The sequence below is a fragment of the Chamaea fasciata genome, unplaced genomic scaffold (assembly GCF_029207755.1).
Source record: "Chamaea fasciata isolate MVZ Bird 193981 ecotype frontalis unplaced genomic scaffold, bChaFas1.0.hap1 SCAF_4, whole genome shotgun sequence".
NCBI classification, from domain to species: Eukaryota; Metazoa; Chordata; class Aves; order Passeriformes; family Sylviidae; genus Chamaea; species Chamaea fasciata.
This window is the reverse complement of record NW_027094089.1, coordinates 60,336,514-60,358,772: the sequence shown is the minus strand read 5'-3', so window position 1 is coordinate 60,358,772 and position 22,259 is coordinate 60,336,514. Positions and strand designations below refer to the sequence as shown.

The 22,259-nt window shown below is 37.7% G+C and overlaps 1 protein-coding gene across 5 annotated transcripts in view; it reads right to left on the bottom strand.

The window, feature by feature from the left end:
• Window positions 1-20,501: 20,501 nt before the first annotated feature.
• Window positions 20,502-22,259, bottom strand: part of AGTPBP1 (ATP/GTP binding carboxypeptidase 1) — a 65,896-nt gene continuing 64,138 nt past the window's right edge. For 3 of the 5 annotated variants that reach the window (XM_066181736.1, XM_066181738.1, XM_066181737.1), the window contains one exon: window positions 20,502-21,369. In XM_066181736.1, the coding sequence (XP_066037833.1) occupies window positions 21,192-21,369 (178 nt within the window). In that variant the 3' untranslated portion in view covers window positions 20,502-21,191. The remainder of the gene's footprint in view (window positions 21,370-22,259) is intronic. The other 2 variants (XM_066181740.1, XR_010720518.1) reach the window with 2 other exon arrangements.

Genomic DNA, 22,259 nt, shown 5'->3' with positions numbered 1-22,259 from the left:
ACAAAGGAACAAAGAAGAAAATTTCTCACACCCTACACATACTGCAGCCAGAAACCTACTTTCCTTTTCCAGTAGTTCTCAGTTTGCCTCACTCCCCTTAGTTTTTAACTACCACCATAACTTCAAATATTTCACTGATTTACAAATTTAGAATCTGAAATTGCCTAATCTTCTCCTTCTGTGATTGCTGTTACCATGTCCAAAGGCAGGAATACTGGAAGTAATAACCATGACTTGACATTCAGCAGCCAGCCTTTGGAGGGATCAGTAAACATCAGACAGAAAGGATTACTTCAGTTCTCTGCAGTCAGAGAGAAAAACAGACCTGGTACCATATGAGCCATCATCCTCCTACCTGCTGGAAAAAATAATCTGAGGGTTGCCAGCTATAATTTTTTTCCAACAGCTAAGTTGCCTGATATTATAATATTTGGTGTCTTTTCTATATTAAGCGTGCATAATCAGGGGGTTTTTATTAATTGGTTATTAAAAAGTTCAGAACACTCCCTTACCCAGAACACAGAGTATCAAAGAAATTAGGACAAAGACACCCTTTTCAAAGTGAGGCATGCAGAGGACAGGTATCCTACTTGCATAGAAAGGCCAAGTACTATACTGGGAGAAGCTGTAGTGGGAAAAGGAGAAATGAAGGATGGATAATGATACAGAAGAAGGAGGGAAGGAGGGAAATCATCATCCTTGCTAAGCAGAAAATCCCACAGGGCCAAACAAATAGAAACTAATATTTCCCCAGGAATAATCTGATCTGCCTGTTTAGCTGGCTCACTGTGGGAATTGACATGATATTAAAAAAACATGTCCCCTAAAATGTAGATTTTCTGCTGATCCCACACAAGGAACACTGTGGTCAGGCAAGACATATTCTGATTTCATCTAGAGGGAGCCTCTTAGGAACTATTTCCAGTCAGCTCAGCTGTGTTGCTTCACACATCACAAGTGACTCAGAGTCATGATAGCTTGAACAAAAAAACAAGTAACAGTTAAAAGAAATCAAAGGCACAATGCAGTAATGAAAGTCATGTTTCCAATTGTTGTTCATACAAATCATCAGAAGCTACATCAATCACCCTACAGAAAAGGGATGAAACTTTGTTCTCCATGTCTTGGGTTACCTTTTGTGTGATTTACTAATTTAGCTTATTTTGTTTTACTTTGCCTTTTAAGTAATTTTCTATAAGCAGTAAGCAAAGATTTAATTTTTTAATTTTTAATTTGCAAAATATTTTCATTTGAAGGCAAATGAGCTAGTGGCATTTTGCAGTAAGTTTTTTAATTATCTTTTCTTTTTAGGAACTTTCTCTTTGACTCAACAATGATGCACTGCTTTCTTTCACAAAGGTTTTACTTCTCCCTGTGGGTGGTTTTGAGATTGCAATGGCCTAAGAAACCCTTTCTTCAAGGAATCATTTGACAAGAAACATATAAGTATATTCTTTCCATGTACTAATTTGGAAACCATCCTTTTGAATTTGGGGTGCAAAAAACCAAAGAAAATGTCAATTAAAAATTTTATTTCTCCTAAAGCAGATCCTGTTTGTTCATCTGGCCTTCTAGAAACATCAATTCATGGCAAATCAATAGGTAATAATGCAAGCACAGCTTCCTTGCATTCCTTCTCCCAACACATACACAGGGATTTTTACTCCTATAACACTAGCAGGAATACAAAACCCAAGCATGTAATACAATTACAGTCATATTTCTCCTAATAAATTAGCCACACGACAGAGAAAATGAAATAAGAAGGTCTCGTGTGTAGGACTACAGAAATATACCTTGAAGTATTAGTTTGCAAATAACAACTTTTTCAAAAAGCGTAGAGATTTATGGGTTGCATTAAGGAATTTGGGTCCAATTAAGCCCCATTTGTAAATACAAACTACAGGATAAATAGATAAGGATGTAGGATTCACTTTGATGGACAGTTTTCAGTGAAAAGTTTTTCATTGTCAGTTTTTCCTTTCATGGCTGGAACAACTTAAATAATGATTATTTGACAGAAGAAAAGGGTCAGACATTTGGAAAACTGTGGTGCATCACATTCAGGACAAAAATAAAAGTAATTTTGTTGAGTTCTGGTGAAAAGCAGCCCCACTAAAGAACCCACTAAATACTTCCCACTCATCTCTAGGTTAATAAAGGGTAGAATAAGTGTTGCAGCCATAAGTTTACAAGAGATATATTACAGTTAAGCAGTTCAAGAAGTTTATTGCCTGTTTTGTGAAGGCTAGTTCATTGACTAGACTGTTGCAAACCTCATTAAAGCTCCAATTTCTAATTTGAGTAGTTTTGCCTGGCAACAAGGTCCTTAAAATGCATTTTTTCCTGAATGTCTTCTTTAGATTCAAATACTAGGTTTTTCCCTTAAGGCATCTGAAACCAGGCTGCAACTTGTCTTCAATACTCCTAGCCCATAAACAAGAGGGATCATGCGCAGGTCTCTGTGGCAGACACAAAGATCCCATTCTCCTTCTGCCATGTGAAGATAACATCCACACAGCACTCAGAGTGCAGTGGGTGATAAACAGGAGGATAAATTAAGTGCTCAAGAACATGCAACTTCCAGCAGAGATGGATATCAGAACTAATTACCTTGTTTAATTCCCAGTCATAATTCTAGGGATTCATTTGTGGCTGTTTTAAGTGAGATATTCAGACAACTGTAACTTTATATCCATGATTTCTTCTCCAAGTTGCCCAGGAATGGGATGGAGTACTATATGAGAACTGCATTACTGCAAGTACCAGTACTGCAAGAACCTCCAAGAACCACAACATAGAGAATTAAGCTTATTGAGCTATCTTTGTTATAAACCTTTGCTTTCAGCTATACAGAGCATTCTACAGTTTTTACCTTTCAGTCGGAAATTTTCCAAGCTAGCCTTTTGGATAAGTACTATATACTTAGAAAGTTTGTTGGAGGACATGCATACAAAAAAAATCCTCCTACCTGCTTTAGAACAAAAGGGAAGCAGAAAACTATGCATTTGCCTCAATGCCGTGCAACAGTCACAGATTCATTTTGCACAACTTCTGACTGAGAAGGATAAAAAAAAGAAAATTGAAGTAGTTTAAAAGGGCAAAAGTCAACATTTATCAGAGGAATTTAAATAAATGGTACCATGTCTGCGTGAACATTAGTTTAGTTTTATGGAAAAAACAAACCTTCAAACTTCCTCTGGAGCCCCATATTTCAGGCATGGGATGTTTCTCTGCTTCTTCTATCAATTTTTGTGAGATCGAGGCAGAGCAACTCTCAACCCTTTCAGCTTCCTAGACCACCCAAGCTGGCCCCAGAGATACTTCACATGCCTCTCCCTCAATCTCCCAGGGGGCAGCTACCACAGCACCTTCCTGGAGGACTCCTGGACTTTGCTTTCCTTTCCTACAGACAGTCCTGTAATGGCAGTGCTGCCATGCAGCAAGTGCACCTACGAGAACAGACTCACTAACAGCAGCTCACCCAGCTCATTCAGGTCCTCTGGCCTGCTTGTAACTCTCCTACCTGCAGGTGCCACGGTATAGCAGTTTGTCTGGTGGATTTTGTTACTGCAGCCATTCAAACTGGCCTTTGACTTGAGACCACCAATTTGCTTCCCAGAAAGGGATTACAAACAAGCCAAGTGTCATACCAACATATTATGTATAATTCCAGAAAAGAGTCAGCTGTCCAAACCAATGAACTATATGAGAAGGGGTTTAGTCCATTAACAAATCCTCAAACTACTCATACAGCTTCTTTTGGTTTGCTAGAGCTTGTGGAAAGGTGTCACAGCTCACACAACAGTGTAACATTGTTGATTTGTAGTGCACGAGGTTGTAATGCTTCCTGGCACAGACACAGCTCACTTGCATAGGAAAAACAGTGGCTGTTTCATGGCATTGGCAAGCAAAATTTTCCTTGGCCTAAAAAGCTACTAAGTATTACATGGGAGAAGACTGAGGAGAAAATCAACATGAATTAACTAGCAATTCAGTAAAATAATTAGTAAAATAAAAGCTGGATCACATCTTCTCTTCAAAACACACCTGAATCAAAATTCTTCTTTTAGCTGATACAGACTTACGTGGCATCCCACAAGGTGCTTCTTCTCATGTGCAGATCCAGCCATTCAGAGATGATCAGAAATTTACCGACTGTGCTTCCCCACCCTGAAGTCATCAATTGTTAAAATAACAACAGTTTACAGAAATATTCAGTACTAACACCAGTTCTCATGAAGAAAAGAAAGGGAAAGAATTTCTATTAACCTGTTGAACAAGTCAAGGATGGGGTCATTTAGTTTTAGCCTTAATTTAAAATTTTTTTCTAGATTGCTGGCATCTTATTTTGATTACCTCAAAATTTTTTCACGAGTGTTTTTTTTCAACATTTGCTGTTAAATTTGTAGCATTTCCTGCCAAATAGAAAGTCCTGTACACTTGTCCTGTACACCAAATCCTTTTTCTGCTGTTCACGGTATCTGTCCTATGAAAGAGTGAGCTGGATTTCAATCCGTGGCTGGAAAAATGTAGATAAAGGAACATAGATATTCTACAAATATGGCGTTAATGTATTACTGTGTTACATGATTACTTTTATGTTAAATGCTGTATTGGATTTTGTAAGAGGAAAAAAAAAAGTTTATTCTATTCCATCTATTGAAACCTGGTTGGAGAGATTTTTCTTTATCTGTTGTAACTCCAGAAGGGAAAGGGTAACTGCCTTCTCTGACAACAAGCCAGCTGTTAAAAACCGGGTGGAGCAGTGTTGCTTATCCGGTGGGTGAATGTTGCTCAGATGGGTCAGTGTTGCTTATCTCTGTTCATTGTTCCACTATCCCCATGGGGATATCTTCTGTTAATGTACCATTAAAGCTCACCAATGACATGACACATTACATCATACCATTGTAAGACGCTCCACCCAGGGAGGAGGAGTCAAACCATCTTCACCTAGATAAAAAGGAGCCACAAGTGTCACCAGTCATTCCTGTTTTCCACTGGATTACTAGAGGAAGACTGGACCCATCTCACCACGACTGGACCCTTTTTCTACAGGACCATCTCTACTCCAACAAAACCACATCTGCCACTCCAGGAGGGTTTACTCTGGACTCTTCCAACACCCTGACCAATAGGGCATCAGGTTGTATTTCTGACTCTGTCAGGGTTTTCTAGGATTTCTTGTTTGTTTGTTTGCTTGCTTATTCTTCTGTACTACAACATTTGTATTTTTTATATATATATCCCTAGGAAAGAACTGCTATACCTATTCCCAAAATCTTTGCCTGACAGCCTTTTAATTGCAAATTTATAATAATTTGGAAAAGGGGGGGAGGGGCTTACATTCCAGGGGAGACTCCAATCTTCCCTGGCAGATAACTGTCTATCTAAACCAAGACAGGTGTAAACACCTGTGATTTTAATTTTTTCTGCTTTATTTAAAAAATTCTGCAAAGATGTTGTTTGTGGCTGTATCTCATTGAATCAAATTAGTATGTTAGTCTGTGCCTGTGAACCATCCTGGTGAGTTAAAATGCTGCTTCTATGAATGTTCTTGAAGAACAGAGTAGTAGGACCCTGCAGAGAAACTTGATATCCATAAAAATTGTGAAGTCAAAGAAACGTACTTCATGGCATATCTTAAGATACTTCTCAACAACATTTTCAAACAGCACTTGCACAGAAGGATGTTTTTGATTCATTGACTTGGTAAAACAGACTAAATAATCTCTGAAGAACATGGTGAAAAAAAGTCACACAGCTGCAGTTAAAGGGGTGTCAGCTTCTCTTTGCAGTTATGACTTAATTTTCTTTCTACTTTCTCTTGTATATACAGTTGTAAATCTTAAAACTAGATGTATTTGCTTTCCTAAGTAAATATATGCCCCACTACTTGCTTCTATTTATTTAAATAGGCAGCGATGAATGTATGATATAAACATTAAAAAGAGAAAAAAGGAGGGGCATCTGACAGAAAAGGTTATATAACAAGAGCTCGTGGTTCTGTGCTGGTGAATATGTCAGGTAGATTGATAGCCAGCTGCACCTGGGATCTCAAACCTCCAAATTTGTTTTATTGTCCAGACACTCTTTATTGTCTCTCCTCACACCTGTGCATGTCCAAACTCACCTATACAAAAAAAGAGGCTGCAGATATTTTTCAAGTTTTCTTGATTGCCAAGATCAACAGTCCTGAGGCAGAGCAAGGTTAATACTGGCATTTGAACCCAACAATAACTAACACTTACAATTCTTTGGTTTGGGGAACAGTGTCAGAATCATAACCACAACAGAAGATGAGCATTTGACTACCACTGTTCAGTCCATAGTTTTCATAGAAGCCAAACAGAAAGAAAGAAACTCATAACAGACATTGTCTGGCCTCAGGTGGACAAGCATATGCCAAAATTCAAAGGCTGCAGACTCTTGACTTGCCTTTGTGAACATGGGGAGAGGGAACAGCTCCTGTTGGTCTCTGAAGAGGTAGTTAATCATCACACATATGAAAGCCATAGGCATTTGTTCCCAAGCATTTGAGAGAATATTTGGCTTTCATTTGCTGTAAAATAAACAAAATAGTTCAAGGGATAAATTTTAACTTACAGGCTATAGCTATCGTCACACAAATTTTAGCCTGCCCCTCAGTCTTGCAGTTTTTTCAATTGGATTTGCATAGCTAAGAAGAGTGAATCATTGGGTTCAGTTAATGAGCTGACAGGGAAACATCGAAAAGGGATAGTGATTTGCCTAAATGTCAGATGGTAATCAACACTGTAATTGCACAGCCAGTCTTAGACAGAATGGATCACTTTATTGATATGTACTGCACCTATGTACTGATATCCTGGAAGTGGTTTGGTGCAAACGCCAGTCTCCGCTTTAGAAGTACTTTATGAGTCTCTGCTTCAAAACTACTTTATGAGTCTCTCCTTCCTGGCATCAGATGTAGTTTGTTCTTGAATTCCCTATCCCAAGGCCATATTCAAGTAGTTGCTAAATGAGGGACAGAGCCTTTTCATCCACTCACATTATACCACAGACAACTACAATGTTGTCTGTAAATGAATAAAATTTTTCTCTTTTTCATTTTTCATCCAAATGCATTACAGCTGCAACATCTGTGACTTTCCTCCATTTATGTATGCACCAGTCAGTCAGAAGGAGAAATATTATTAAAGAGACTATTAAACAAATACAGACAGAATTATAAGAAGGCAAAGACAGAGAAGTTAATGAAAAGATATACATCCTCAGTGTTTCAAACCATACATGCACTGTTAATGAAAGTGTGTGAAATAGATGAGATAAGATTCCATAGACCTACAAAAGCTGTGGGAACCTTGATAATCTTTTCCTAAATAAAAATACTTTCAGTAAGTTCTGAAAAAAATATTTTCTTAGTGGCTCTGGAACAAAATGAAGCAATACTCTATTTGCAGTACATTGCAAATAACTGATGCTGTTTTCCTTGATGTATGGAGTTGTTTCATTAATTGTTACTTAGGTGGTACAATGCCTGTTAACTCATATTAAAATAGGTTTTGCTCCCATGACAAAGCTTAATGTAACACAGCATGGTTACTGGCTATTGCTAAGGCCCATGGCATCTTCCTCTATGCAATATAATCATCTTCAAACCCCTCAATTTTCATCATATGCTCTATTATCAAGCATTTGAAATAGGGCTTATTTCTCTTTTAGTAGATCTGGCAGTTTACTACATTAACTAAAATCTTTCAGCAGTGTCCTTTCTGGTCAGTTAGAGGCACTGAAGCTTTTATCATCTGCCTTTGTTGCTGGTCATGGAATTGTTCAGGCATAAGCTGTGTACAGGTTTCACTGTGCTCTTCTGCCCATTAACAATGCTAAGTTCAGCAGGACTGTAGTCCTGAATCAAGTACTAAAGAAACCTGCCTGAAAAAAAAAAAGCTTAAGTAATATTTAATACACCGGTTCTTAGCTGCTACATTTCCTTGTATTTCATCTCTAGTGTAGTATGACAGAATTTATCACTACTTTCCTTCTCCTGCAATTGCAATAAAACCTGCAGTTAAAAAATTAGAAGAAATTGTATAAACTCAGATTATAAAACTTCAAAATTAAAGACTTTGGCAATGATAAAAAATAGAATCAATAATTAATAACAATTGCTTCTTTAAGTGTTTATGCCACAGTTTATAAATTTCAAAGAAAAAAGGGTTACTCATGTCACAGGACAGAATGGATTATTCAGCCTATTTTTTTGAAAAGTCTCGGCTGAATTGTTAACTTTCACAAAATGCAATCACATAGTGATACTGTTCCTTACAAAGTTGTTATAATAGAAATAATTTGTAAGAACGGTTCAAAGCAAAGAGAAAATATTTTTCATATACTTAACCTAATTTAAAGATAAAACTGCTTCAGCTCTGTAAACTATATTCTCCCCAGCAGATTAAAATTCAGGGTCTTATCAAAGAGTTTGAGATCGTATCTATTTTCCTGCCAGTTCCTTAGCACCAAAGCTAAGCACAACAGACCCTGAAGCAAGCAGTAGTGCAATGTCTTAGTTAAGCTCATAGTTTTGAAACATAAACACAAAACTGAATTAGAAGATTGTTCTGTTTTGAGAACAGCAATGTCTGCTAGACTACTACAGAAACAAAAGTTCAGACCTTGCCCCTTCTAGGGGAAGTTTCTTGTGGCAAAGCAGAATCATCAGTGGGGTTATGCTCCCAAACCACAGCATCGTTCTGGACTTCTCTCAGATGAAAATTAGTTAGTTTTTTTAATGACAATCCTCCAATCTCAAAGAAACAGAAAAAGAAATATTGAGCTAAACATAATATGAACTTTAATCTTACCCCTCTTCCCCCATGGTGAAAAGCCAAATGAGAACGGAGCAAAGAAAAAACAAAGATTAAAAATAGTTGTTCCAGGCCTAGAATATGCCTCAATCTGCTTCTGTCTTCTACCCATACTTCTCTACAATAAGGTCTCAAGTGCTCAGTACTTTTCGAAAGGTGTGCATGGGTCAGAGAACATTGTTGTCCTGGGTTGAAGTATATTCTATCACCATCTTCATGAACTGTTGAAACCAGGTGAGGCAGTGCTCCCTGCCTCCTCCACTCTGGCTTATCTTCTGTTAGTGGGCCCATCAGCACCTTTGCCACACGACTCACAGATAACCCCCTCCTGGACTACCTCCTGTTAATGGGCCCATCAGGCCTTATCACATGACTCACCATCCCATTGTGAGATGCTCTGCCCAGAGGGAGGAACCAAGCATTCCAGCCTGGATATAAGCTGAGACTCTGAACCCCAGAGGGGCGCTTACCCACTGGATTCCCAGAGGACCCGAGCTACCAGACCTTTCTACAGGATCACTGCTTCAGGAAGACCACCTCATCTGGACTGCTTCCATCACTCTGCTCAGGCTGTATTCTGACTCTGTCAGTGGTCTTTTGTATTATTGCATCTATTTTATTTTACTTTCTTTCCTTTCTTCCTATTAAATTGTATCTCTGACTTGGAGCCTCTCATTTGTTTTGCTTTAATCCACTACAATTGTCTTCTCATTTTACACAAGCACAAAGGAAAGAGAAGACACACCAATCCCCTCAGATAAGTAATTTTTCTGTCAGAATGCTGAAGCAGATTGCATGAGAGTGAATATTAATTCTTCCTGAGCCTGAGGAGTGTGGTATAAACTCATGAAATCCCTGGAGTGAGGCTGTTCTCATGCATTGTGGGGTCTCCAGAAAGATCCTGTGCCTGGCTCACCCTTGCTGCTTTCTGCCTGCCCACAGAGCCTCACTCCATTCCACTCTCCCACCCATTCCAGCTGCATGCCTGGGGCCATCTGGGACCATCTCTGGTGTTGGCATGGGGACCTTGCCTTGTCCAAAGTTCCTATCCTGTCCCAACCCCCAGGATATGCTTTCCCAATACTTCTCTCTCGCCACACATCCGGTTTGCTGTGCATGGTACCTGTCTATGGGCAGACAGCATTTGCCTGCTGTGCTGTGTCCTGCACATCACAGCCCCACAGCTGCAGTGTCTTCTACAAGGAGGGATGGCATGGCACAGGACGTGTCTTCAAGGTCTGCAGAGGAGAGAAAGGCTGTGAAAACAAGCTCACCAGTGTGACTGCCATCTTTCAACCAAGCCAATATCCTTTCTTTCTCCCCCCCCCTTTTTTTTTAATATATATAAAAAGGACAACTAAATGAAATATCTTAAAGGAGGGAACTTGACCGAGTGAATATCTACTGTCTGAAAAACAGGCTGGTAATTTTACAAATTCCATTATTTCAATTCTCACCTTGTATATTAGGTTGTTTGCATTACCATTGCATGGTTTGTGTTGGAAAAGCCCTTAAAGATCATGTAGTTTCAAACCCCCTGCCATGGGCAGGTTCACATCCCACTAGACAAGATTGCTCAAAGCCCCATCCAGCCTGGCCTTGAACAATTCAAAGGATGGGGAGTCCACAACCTCTCTCACCATCCTGTTCCAGTGCCTCACCACCCTCACAGTAAAGAATTTCCTTCTAACATCTATTCTAAATTTTCCTCTCTTTTAGTTTAATCTGCATATTAAAATCCATTAGGTCCTGGAAGACAGCATAAGGAAAGCAAGAGATATTTTTTAAAACAGAATTTTTAATGTTCTGGCCGGGACCTAAACTTAGGGCAAACAGTTAATTCTGTTTCCACTCAGAACACATTTTACAGGATGTTGTACCCCCAGCAAAACTGAGGAAAGTTAAAGACTGCAATAATTGTGGCTTTTTGTTATAAAGCTACTAATAATCCCAGTCTTTGTTTGTAGCCATGCTGAATCACCAAAACGCTCTGTTTCGTATTCTTATATTTTCTGTATTTCTCTGGTATTTTTAGCAATTGCTGTAGGAAAAAAAAAATAAATGGCAGACAGGATTTTTCTTTTGCATGTTTACGTTATAAACATCCCAAAATTAATTTTCTGTGGTCCATTTCTAGGCTAATGAGGACATGCATGACATCTTCTTTCAATTTCTTTGTGACATTAAAGAGAGTTACTTTCATAATTTCAGTTAGGATCCCAAACATCGAATACAGACTTCAAGTTTCCAATCCTCCTTCTGCTTTTTTGGAACTTTGTTTCTCTCAAGGTCTGTGGAACAGAAGAGCAATTATCCCTTTTTGCGTTGACACAAAGAGGTAACAGAAGCATGAATAACAGCCCTCTTAAAAAGCCTTAAAATAAAAGCAACTTATATCGCAAAGAAATGGAGGATCTAACACTGGAGATGCTTGTTTTTTGCAAGTTACTATTTCTCATTCTGCTTTAAACATGATTATTTTGTATTCTCTCCTTTCAAAATAAGCACAAGATAAAAAAAAAGAATTTGAATTCTCATATGAGGATATTTTAGGGAATGCTGAACTTTCTTATTATGTAAATAAATTAATAGTATTTTACAGATACCCTGTCAAAATGTCTGTGTGCTCTACATATGTTAGTACAGAGATTAAAAAGCTTTTGTCAGATGTTTTCTTTTTTCAACACAAATAACTTGATGAAATCATTTGAAGCTAGTGAGATTGAAACAGCATTTACTGGTTCCTGGAATTCAACTGTGTGCTCCATAAAAATTTGCATTAGTTTAGTAATAAAGCTGTATTCAACAACTTGAAAGTTGCCTGTACAGACTCTCTTCAGGTCTCATATGCTTATAAAGTATGATGCAATCCTCGGGTATAAACTTTTTCCCCTTACATCTGTGCCTTGTTCATGGCATGGAAGACACTCTGTATACTTTATGAGTGTATTCAGTATGCTGTTGTGTACCTACTGTTCAGTGCAGGATCTCCTGCCTTATTAACTTCACACTATTCAAGTTATTCTGAAACCAAAATCCTCCAGTTCCTTGCAGGACTCTTAGAATTTTTTTTTTTTTTTTTTTTTTTTTTTTTTTTAATACAGTGATGTTCACCACTGTGTTTTTATTTCGCAAAGTCAAAGTTATAGAGGGCTTCAGTGCTGCCCTTCCTTTGTTTATATTCCTATCTGTTAATGTTGAACTCACAGTAATAGTTTAACACATCATTAGCTCATCAATTAAGTCTTAACAGGCATCGTGGTTTTCACTGGCTTGTGTCTGTAGCCCTTTTCACCTAAAAATACAAGAGGACTGTGGTCATCTATAATCTCAGACACAGGAAACAGAATATTTAATAGGACAGAAAAACTGCCGCACAGGACTTTCACAGGGATAAAACCACCACAGCACTTCATTGAAGTGAAGATATTAAACAATACTGAAAACAGCAACATCTGCATACACTGAGTTAATATGTCAGTTAATGAAGGGAAACAAAACAAGCTTCTTTTGGTGCAGAGTTTTAAATCATCTGTTTCTGCTAGGGGCAATTATGTCGTGGCTAGGTTAAATAGCTCCTCATATAGCTCCTCCTAGATCTGTCAACACTTGCTAATGGCAGAGTGAGGTTACAAACCCTTTGCCTGGTTCAGTAGCACAGGTCCTATACCTTTTCCAGACTGTGAGAAAAGAAATATATTAATATGGATATTGTGTCAGTATAAAGAAACACAGTGGATACTTTTGCCATCATATGATACCTCTGGTATCACCTCATTTATGGGTTAATCGCTATTAAATACAACAGAGTTGTATCTGATTATTCAATACAACAGAGTAAATTAAAACAAAGCAGAGGAAGAAGGTTCAGTATTATTTAATGATTCTTGCTAGCATTTCATGGTCAATATTTGTTGAAAGACACCTCCTTCACCACTCCATTAGGCCAAGGCTTGCCTCATCATTAAAGACACCCATTCAAAAAGAGAGTCACCAGGGAAATACAATATAAATATGACCTTTAGTTGACAGTCATTACTGCTTGGAAAGTCTCCTGTCCACAAAAATGGCTTTCTCCTCCAGCACTTCCACAGCACTAGTGTGCAACCACCCACTGTTTTTTTTTTTTTTGTTATAATATATTTACCAGGTATATGGTGAAAATAATGAAATTTCAGATGCATAAACAGGAACTCTGTACAAAAAAAAAAAGACACAGATTCTCCTCAGAACAGTCTTGCAGCTTTGAAACATGCTACACTTCACAGAATGCCATGTGGGCTGCTTTTCCACAGTTTTATAATTCCTAAGGGGATTATTTTAATAACTGGGATCATGTGAGCATGTGAGTATTTTACATATGTAATACTATCTGGCAACACATTCTAAGTGTACTCCCAGTCATCATAGCTTTTATTATAGCAATCAATATTTTTTATCCTTAAATGATGTAATATAAATGCCCATCTTGCAAACCTTGATCTGGAAAGTGCATTAACCTATATTATGAAAGCTTTCAAGGATGTCACTAAAAAGTAGAGGAGAAATCAGGCTAGGGTTCATTCTGTACATGGCTGTAGCCTTGAAGTGGTAAGTGGTCTTTTGCAGGCAACAGTACCGTACTGCTTCTTCTCCTTGTATACCAGGAAATTTCCTTTTTCCAAACAAGACAATACCAAAATTTAATTAGCTGAAAAATTCACTGAATAACTAAATTTTAGAAACTCAAGAGTTTTAGTGATTGCAGAAATTTGTTTTACCTGAACTGTGTCTTGTCCCCCTATCATTCTTGTTTTCATGCATTAAAAATAAGTACATTCAAGCTTCTGAAATCCCTTTTCCATATCCTTACATTGACGTATCATAACCTCTTCTCTTCCTCTTTTGGAATAATTTAAATCCTTAGCACTTAGAAACATATCAAACCTTTTAGCCAGGAATGAGAAAATGTCTTTTCAAATTTCCTGAGAGTTAATCAGACTCCAGGCAGACACATTTGGCTTAAATGTCTCTTCCTGCAAACCCCAGAACTCAATCAACACACAAGACTTCCCACACATAAAGCTGGGATCTCAGACACATTCTTTCCACCCTTAAATTGGAAAATACTTCAAAAGTTTTGTTGTTGGACTCCAATTATGTTATTATATTTGTATGAGCACCTGCTAAGGGCGAGCATAAATCCTTGTGATGTAAATCACTTAATTTAATAGGGATGATGTTGTATTTAGATCCTAGTTTCAAATACCTGAAAGGAGTTGTAGCCAGGTGGGGGTCAGTCTCTTTTTGTAAGTTACAAGTAACAGGACAAGAGGTAATGACCTCCAATTGCACCAGGGGCGTTTTTAGACAGGATACTAGGGAAGATTTCTTCACTGAGAGGGTTATTAATCATCGGAACAGTGTCCCCAGGAAGGTGCTTGAGTCACTGTCCTTGGAGCTATTTAAAAGGTGTTCAGATGTGGTGCTTAGGGGCATGGTCTAGTGGTGGACTTGGCACTGTTAGCTTAACAGTTGGACTCAAAAGTCATAGATGTCTTTTACCAGTGAAACAATTCAATGATTCTGTGGTTTTACTCACTGCCTATCATGGACAAAAAGCAGCTGGGATTTAGTTATCTGCTATTCAAAGTCCAAGTCTGTTATCACTCCAAGAAGGCTCTGGAGTTCAGGTAGGTGTTGGTCCTGCATGCAGGCTGGGCTTTCATGCAGTGTTCACCCCCACAGAGAGACACTAGCACCCACTAGCACCCATTGGCACCAATGGCTCAGACAGTGACTCCTACCTAGCCGCTCCCTGGTCTTCCCTAAGATTTCTGCGCTGGTGTTCTCCTTCTTGAATCCTTGATTGGTCAATGATCCCATCTCAACAACCCTGCTCACACCTTCAGAATTACCTTTTCATACCACTGTGGGGATGTTCCCACAGCTGTGCCAGTAGCCAGGCCCCAGGTCAGCAAGCAGTGTCCTATCAGGGCCTCCAGCTAAGGCATTGTGGGAAGCTCATGGAAGGATTGTGGAAAGGGAGTTTCACAGGTGGCAAAGTCACTGCTCAGGATCCATCTGCCTCCATTGTTCACATCTACAAACCAAAGAGTACTGTGTTTATCTTATTACATTTTCTTTCATTGACAGGGCCATCTGCCATTGACATAGCCATCCTGCACTGGTGGACAAGTCATGGAGGGGCATGGATCTTCTTAAGCACTAGTCTATGTGACCTTTAATAATCACAAGTTGTAATTTATCTTTCTGTCCTTCTAACTGTACAACAGAGCACAGCTGAAAAGCAAAGGAAAATATGCCCTCCAATCTCTAGAGTTTGTGGGGCAGACACAGTGAGATGAATAATGTCAACATGAAGACTTCTTCCTCTGCTGTGACTGACAGCATTTTCTCCACAACACAGGAAGCTGTGTGAGAAGGAACACCAAGTGACTTGGCTTCCTTATAGAATTAGTTGACCAGGAGGCCCCCTGCATGAGTACATCAGATTTGATCCATCTACCTATTAGATTTTGGGGTCAGGTGCTTAGCATAAAGGGATTTTTAGAGTTAATATGCCTCTGAATCCACTCATAGATCTGAAAAATTATTCTTCTAAAATGTTCTCTACTTATGTTCTAAACATTTTGTTTTTGGACAAAAGGAACAAGTACCTGACATTCTGATGAATGAGCTACTGTACTTAAATAGATGACTTGGGGAGTCTCCTTTTATTATGGAACACAATCGGATACACATTTGATAACAGCACCATTTTCAAACAATACTGACTGATGGGATTCATAAGAGAAAGCTTTTGTCAACAGACCCAAAAGAGGAGGATATCACTGGCTCATCACTTAAGCTAAAGGACTGACTTGTCTAGATTGGAGGTTTTAGAGGAGCAAAGTATCTAGAGCAGACATGGATTAAACTAAACTGGTTTAGAAGTGTACACAAGCACAATGTCCTTTTAAACTGGACTAGTGTCTTTTGTGATTACACAAAAGCCAGAACAGGAGGATGATTGTTAAAGAGAATGTGGAAATTTTGCAACAATATTCACAGGACAAAAATCCAAGGCATTTATTATTTTGGACTACTGTCTGACCCAGTTTAGAACTTCTCATTTGGCATAGTATAAAGTACTAAATTACATGAGATGATGATAAAGGCCAAGTATTAAGACAGCCTGTTGGTTGAAGGTTTGTGCAGGACATCTCATTTCAGTTTGTCTTCATAAAATAAAATGTTCATAAAAAGTACAACTGAACCATCTTAATCGGAGGGGTCAGCTGGGCTATCATTAAGGTTCATGTAAATATGGTACCATTAAGCAATTACTATACAAAGTATTAAAGATCATTTGTCCTCCTTACTCTGTGCTTCATGTCTTGTTTGTACTGAAATCTTTTCATGTCCATTTTCTTTTGGGAACAAAATGACCATGAATGCAATGCTATCAGCTGAGAGCATTTTATACTACCATAGTAATTTATTATCTTTATATGTCTGGAGAGACAGTTAAAGAAAAGTCTTATTTCAGGTAATTTAAAGTCAATATCCCCTCTCCATGTTAACAGCAGCATTTCATGTATGGAAGTATGGAATTCCACTACTGTGGAATTTGTTAGTCAGATTATTTTATTAGTTATCATTCAGCCCAGTGAAAATTGACAGTAGTTATTTAATAATGAGGTGCTGCTAGTATATATTCTTCTGCTCTACTATGAAAAAAGCTGCATGAGAAATAACCCCATGCCAGGAAGAAGGGCACACTCTAAGCACAAACATCTTGCAGAAAGAATTTTGCAGAGGCAGCACCTGGTTGACATTTCATAACCACAGAATTTGTTTCAGCAAATCCTATGGTGCATCAGTTCCTTTGATGATAAATCCGTACTTTGCACCAATGACTCTCAACTGCTTCAAAACCTGCACAAGAGCTCTAAATAAGAGCTGTACTGAGTGTACACTACTGTATTTTGATGGGCTTTTTTTGGTTTGTTTGTTTTGTTGTTGGTGGTGGTTTTTTTGTTTTGTTTCAAAAAAAAAAGAAAAAAAGAAAAAAACCCCCCACACACACAAAAAAGCCCCCAGCATCTAACTTTTTCCAATAATAAGAAATAAGGAGGTGTCTTTTATACTCCTGAAGTTCACATTGTTTGGGACTAGATTAATTCTTTATATGATACTGTTAAACGTAGCCAAGACAATGTATTCTTTACTAGCTATCACTGCTGTTTGGCATTTGTATTTAAAGCTCATCTTTCAAAGCAGCTTAGTTTTCTTAAGCAAACAAGACGTGAGCTCACATCTCAAATGACTTGCATCCTGGTGACCTTAGAAATATTGATAGAAGAAAAATATCCTAAGACTAATTTGACACTGTGACTATTGCAGATTCTTAAAATTATTTCAACAACAAAGTTTGTGAAGCTGTTCAACTTAAAGTAACATGACAGTAGTTAAATAAACTGCACATGCATTTACAAAAGTTACATTGATGATTCCTAGTAATCATATGCTCTTTGCAGACAGCTGCATAAAACTAGATGATCTCATTTTATCTTGAACTTTCCCTCAAAAGATTGCTGAAATCGTTAAAATTGCTACTACAAAAAAAATATAATAAAAATAAATTCTCAACCGCAGTCTGAGTTGAAATGTAACGGGATGACTTACTGAGGAATAGTCTTGTGCCTTTCTTAGATCAGATTAATATCCTATTAACTGTGTGGGAGGGAAAGACTCTCACCAGAAGGCTCTTCCGTGTGCTCCACAGACCTTCACTGTGGTTCACCCAGTCTTCCTAAGTTTTACAAATATTGCTGAATTTCAAAAAGTTTTAGATAGTTATAATTCAGTCAATTAATATGCAAATGTTACTCTAAACCTGTAGCACACTGAGTTTAATTTCACAGAAAACAAGTTGTTGTTTTTTTAAATGCTATGCACACTGCTGTCCTTACAGGTAAGAACATTGCTGCAAATGCTAGGATGAGGAATCCTTAATCATCACTAACCAATAATAGGGAAGCAAAAGATTGTAATTAATTCTTTATTATGCATTTTTATTAATAGTATTGGTATTTGGGGCATGCATAATAACACTGCAACAATTATATCTATCACAGCATTACAACAGAAATTATCTGAAACCTTGTATTTTTGCATTTTGTGAACAGTGTTTAGTGCTTCTGCAGCCTTATACAAGATTGAAACCAAACTCCCTGGTAAGTCAGGCTGATAAAGATAGGCACCTCAAAAACTGACCAGGCAAGATTTTGGCACAAACTGCCTTAAGTAACATTACACTAGGGGATGTCATCAGTGAAGACACAGTACCAAAATTTTGATGCAACTTGAATTGTTTCTGGAAAGGGAATAACTTATTGTCCAGCAATTACTTACAAGCAAGACAGCAAATAGCACAGATGTAATTATTATTTATAGTCTTATTTGTTGTTATTTCTGGAGGAAGATCTAAGGATATGTTCTTTGCCTATACAGAACCAGTCATGCTTATAGTAAACACCATCATTTAAAACCAAAGCCACACTGAAATGCCAATGTACAGAATAGACAGTCAATTTTCTGGGACAGACCATGCTCAATGACTGATTTGTGACAATCCAAGATGTTGCCATTCTCTGCTATAATTCTACCCATTTCTTCAGGGTGAATGCCACAGTAACAGAATGGAATGTGTGCTCAGGTGTTAGGTGTTCATTTTTCAGCTAAACATCAGATTTCACACCAAAACACATAAATGGGGGCACCAGCATCTGTCCATCAACATCACTGCAACAATGGCCAACAGGTATTGGAGAAGGGATAAGTTCTCACTGCAGCAGTTCTTCCCATGAACTGGAATCCCTGTGAGCATGAATGGAGACTTCACCTTTCGAAAGGCAAGTATTAAAAAATGTTTGAGGTAAAAACCTTTGCATTTTCAACAGTGTGTAAGATAGGGATGAAGTTTCACCTCTTGCATTGGAATTACACTGGTAGAAGCTCAGACCAACAGCTGCCAGAATGACATCTAACACCTAAGTGATATCTAATGCATAATTGCATTACAATCTAATGTAAAAACATGTTATCCTGAGACATTATATAGCTGATAGCTCTTTTTGCACAGATTAAAAGCTGTAGGAGTCATGAGGAGAACAAATGTACATACATACTCAGCAGGAAAAGACAATTTTGCACTACTAAGCCACAATTCTTTCTAAATGGATGAAGTATATTTCTAGTCTTGCCAGTAGTATAAAAATAGCATTCCAAGATTAATACAAATTCAAATGACACCTAAGAAGACATGCACAATGGAGTTAACAAACGCGGCATCCTGCATTCTCTGAAATTTAAGTGAAATTGTTTATCAGTAAGTTTATTTATGAATACTACTCCCACTGAAGTAGGACCCATTAAGGATGAAAATCTATACAGATAAGTAATATAAGACTGACAGGGCAATATGAGCATTCTGAACTGCTGTCATTGGACTGAAAAGTAATTCAAAGTCTGCGGCAAGGGTAATTCTTCCATTTGACAGATTCCCAAATTCCTCTACTTTCAATGCAGAGGGCTCCTCTTCAACAGTGTAATAAATAAATTTTCTTATTTACAGTATGTAGTTCACAGAACACAATAAAAGATAATTTTCACAGCAGAGGAAAACTTATAAAGGAACAAGACTCTAAATGTTTCCAATATTTCCATGTTTTCCATCCCTACATCTCTTCGCATATTTATTAATATAAATTTAAGCCTTTAAACAAAAACACAGTTGCATATCAAAAGGGATCAAAACTTCTTCCCCACTTTCAGATTCAGGGTAGGATAGACAGGCATTACCAAACAATGCTGAATTTGAAAGAACAGATCCTGCTGTAAATCCATCTCCTGGCTGAAAAACACGGATACATGAGAAAATGAGAAACGGAAATATGGGACCTTCATTCTCATAAATTTTATTCTTTTTAAATTCCTCTACTGAAGACACCCTTCCCCTCCAAAATACAGTTTTATTTGGAACAACAAACATACAGAAAATACATCAGTTGAAAATCTGCTATAACTTAAAAATGTTATTCTTCATGTTCTTAAAGCCCTTGCACATGCAGAAGAAAATGAATGCCACAACTGGGTCACATAAAGTAAAAAGTTTTTGGAAAGTAATTTTCATTGCAAAACATGTCAATTCTGTAAACCACAGACTACAATCCTCTTCATTTCTCTATTAGATCTTATTTTAAGAGGCAATAAGAATTAGAAGATAGCAGATGAAAAAGTGTAAATCCCATACCTGACAGCTTGACTTTAAACATGAAGAATACAGAATCACAGAATAATTATTCAGCCTGGAAGAGACCTCAGCAAGTTACAGTTCAATCTCCTTATCAGAGCAGAGTTAGTAATAGGTCACAATCAGGCAAAAAAGGTTTAAACCGAAATGCACCATCCCCCTTAAAGCTGAATTGAGTGTATAGGTAATGTGCCTCCGGTAAAGTGAACATTTTTAACTACGTGCATATTCAAAAAGAAAAACGGAGCAGCTGTGTAGCTGAACATACATAGAGTGCATGTATGTACCTGACCTCTTTCTGTAGACATGTACACTTAACAAGAAAACTTCTTCAAATTAAATCATGCCTATTTTATGGGTGAATTTTATACAAGAGTCTAGTTCTTCTAAGCACAGGCTGCATTGGTCACTGTGCAAAATTCTTGAACTCTGAACAGACATTAGTAAGAATTTTCACTTAATACTGTGGCAAAACCACATAATCATAAGAAGTAAGAAACAAGTGCAAAAATTCATATATTATGTTCTCATTTTTAATTTATTAATTACTGAATGGTTTCAGAGCAGGCACTACATTGCTTCCAACACAATCAAGTATCATTGAAATAATGCTAAAAAATAACCTTTTCACCTCAGTATACACACGCGCATATACACAGACATAAATTAATTTAGAAAACCTGTACATATGTATTTTTCAGGAAGCAACTCAAAGAAATGTACCACAAAAATTAGTTTCTGTACTCTGACACACTAAAAATTGCAATCCGTTTTTCTGAAGAAAGGGTTTAAGGACACAAAATGCCATGCAGTACTATTTAGTAGAAAATGAACTGGTAAATAAATTTATCTATTTAGAGCTTAAAGAATACACAGAACTCCTTAAATAAAACAAATGCAAATTTATCAGAAATATTTACTGTCCTTGAGCTACGCGGGCCCCAGTTGTTTGTGTTAACTGAAGCTTATCCCCTTTGTGGAAAACAGCAAGGAAGTATATGACTGGAAATCCAGGACACTTTACTGGCAGCAAAGCCGGTTCAAGAAATGAGTATCCTTGTTGAATCTGAGTCTGAAAGTCCATCATCTTGATTAGTTGCCTCATAATCAGCCGCATTATCAGCTAATTCAACGTCTTGATCATCATTACTCTCTGCACTGTAATCAACTTCTTCGAGAAAGCGAGGCTCATCTTCATCCAAAACGTATGTAGTGGGGCTATAACAAACAAGAAGCTCCATGAATCATGTTAAAAATATTATTTGGATAAACACATTCAGACCATGTGCTCTGTCCCTTTCCTGACATACAGTAATCCAAAAATTACCTCAGAAAAGGAGCAGATTACCTGAAATGGGACTGGCTTTTTAGTTGCATGTAAAACAACTGAGAGCAGTGTTTGTAACGCCTTGAACTAATTAGTTAGCCATATACAACTCACTATCCAAATGTGGCATGACAAATCCGCTACACTAATGGCCCGTAAGAACTTAATGTAAATACAGCAGTATCAGAAGTTGCTGAAGCAGAATCCAACTACCTAAGGACACAGCCATTGCTGTAGGGTACAAACAAACTGTTGCATTTAACTGAAACACAGACTTTACTGAAAAGCACTGTAAGGAAATACTTCATACATATCAGAGATGACACAACAAGGGGTCATGGTTACACCTACATTTAAGTTCCCACACTAAATCACTTAACTCCAATCAGATTCTCACACATTTGCATCCTGGTAAAACTTAAAAATTTGTCAAGCATTGCAGCTCTGAGACAATGCATTTAGTTAACAGCCCACAGAATGGTCTATGCCCTTAACTAATGGCCTTGAAGAACAAGAAGATTAACACCTTCGGTGTTAACTGGAAAAAGGTTAAAATACAACTTTCTGATCCTCCCACCTCCCTAGAAGAGAGGAAGGGGTGAAGGGGGAGGCAGAAAAGTGTCTTCCAGACCCTGTTTTACTCACTTGGGACATAAAAAGCTATCTGCTTAAAAGCACTAAGTACTCCTTAATATTTTTAAAGTATTTTTACATTCATCTTAAGCCCTAAAAAGGTTTTATAATGCATTTTACCTAATAATCAAACCATACAGAACTCATA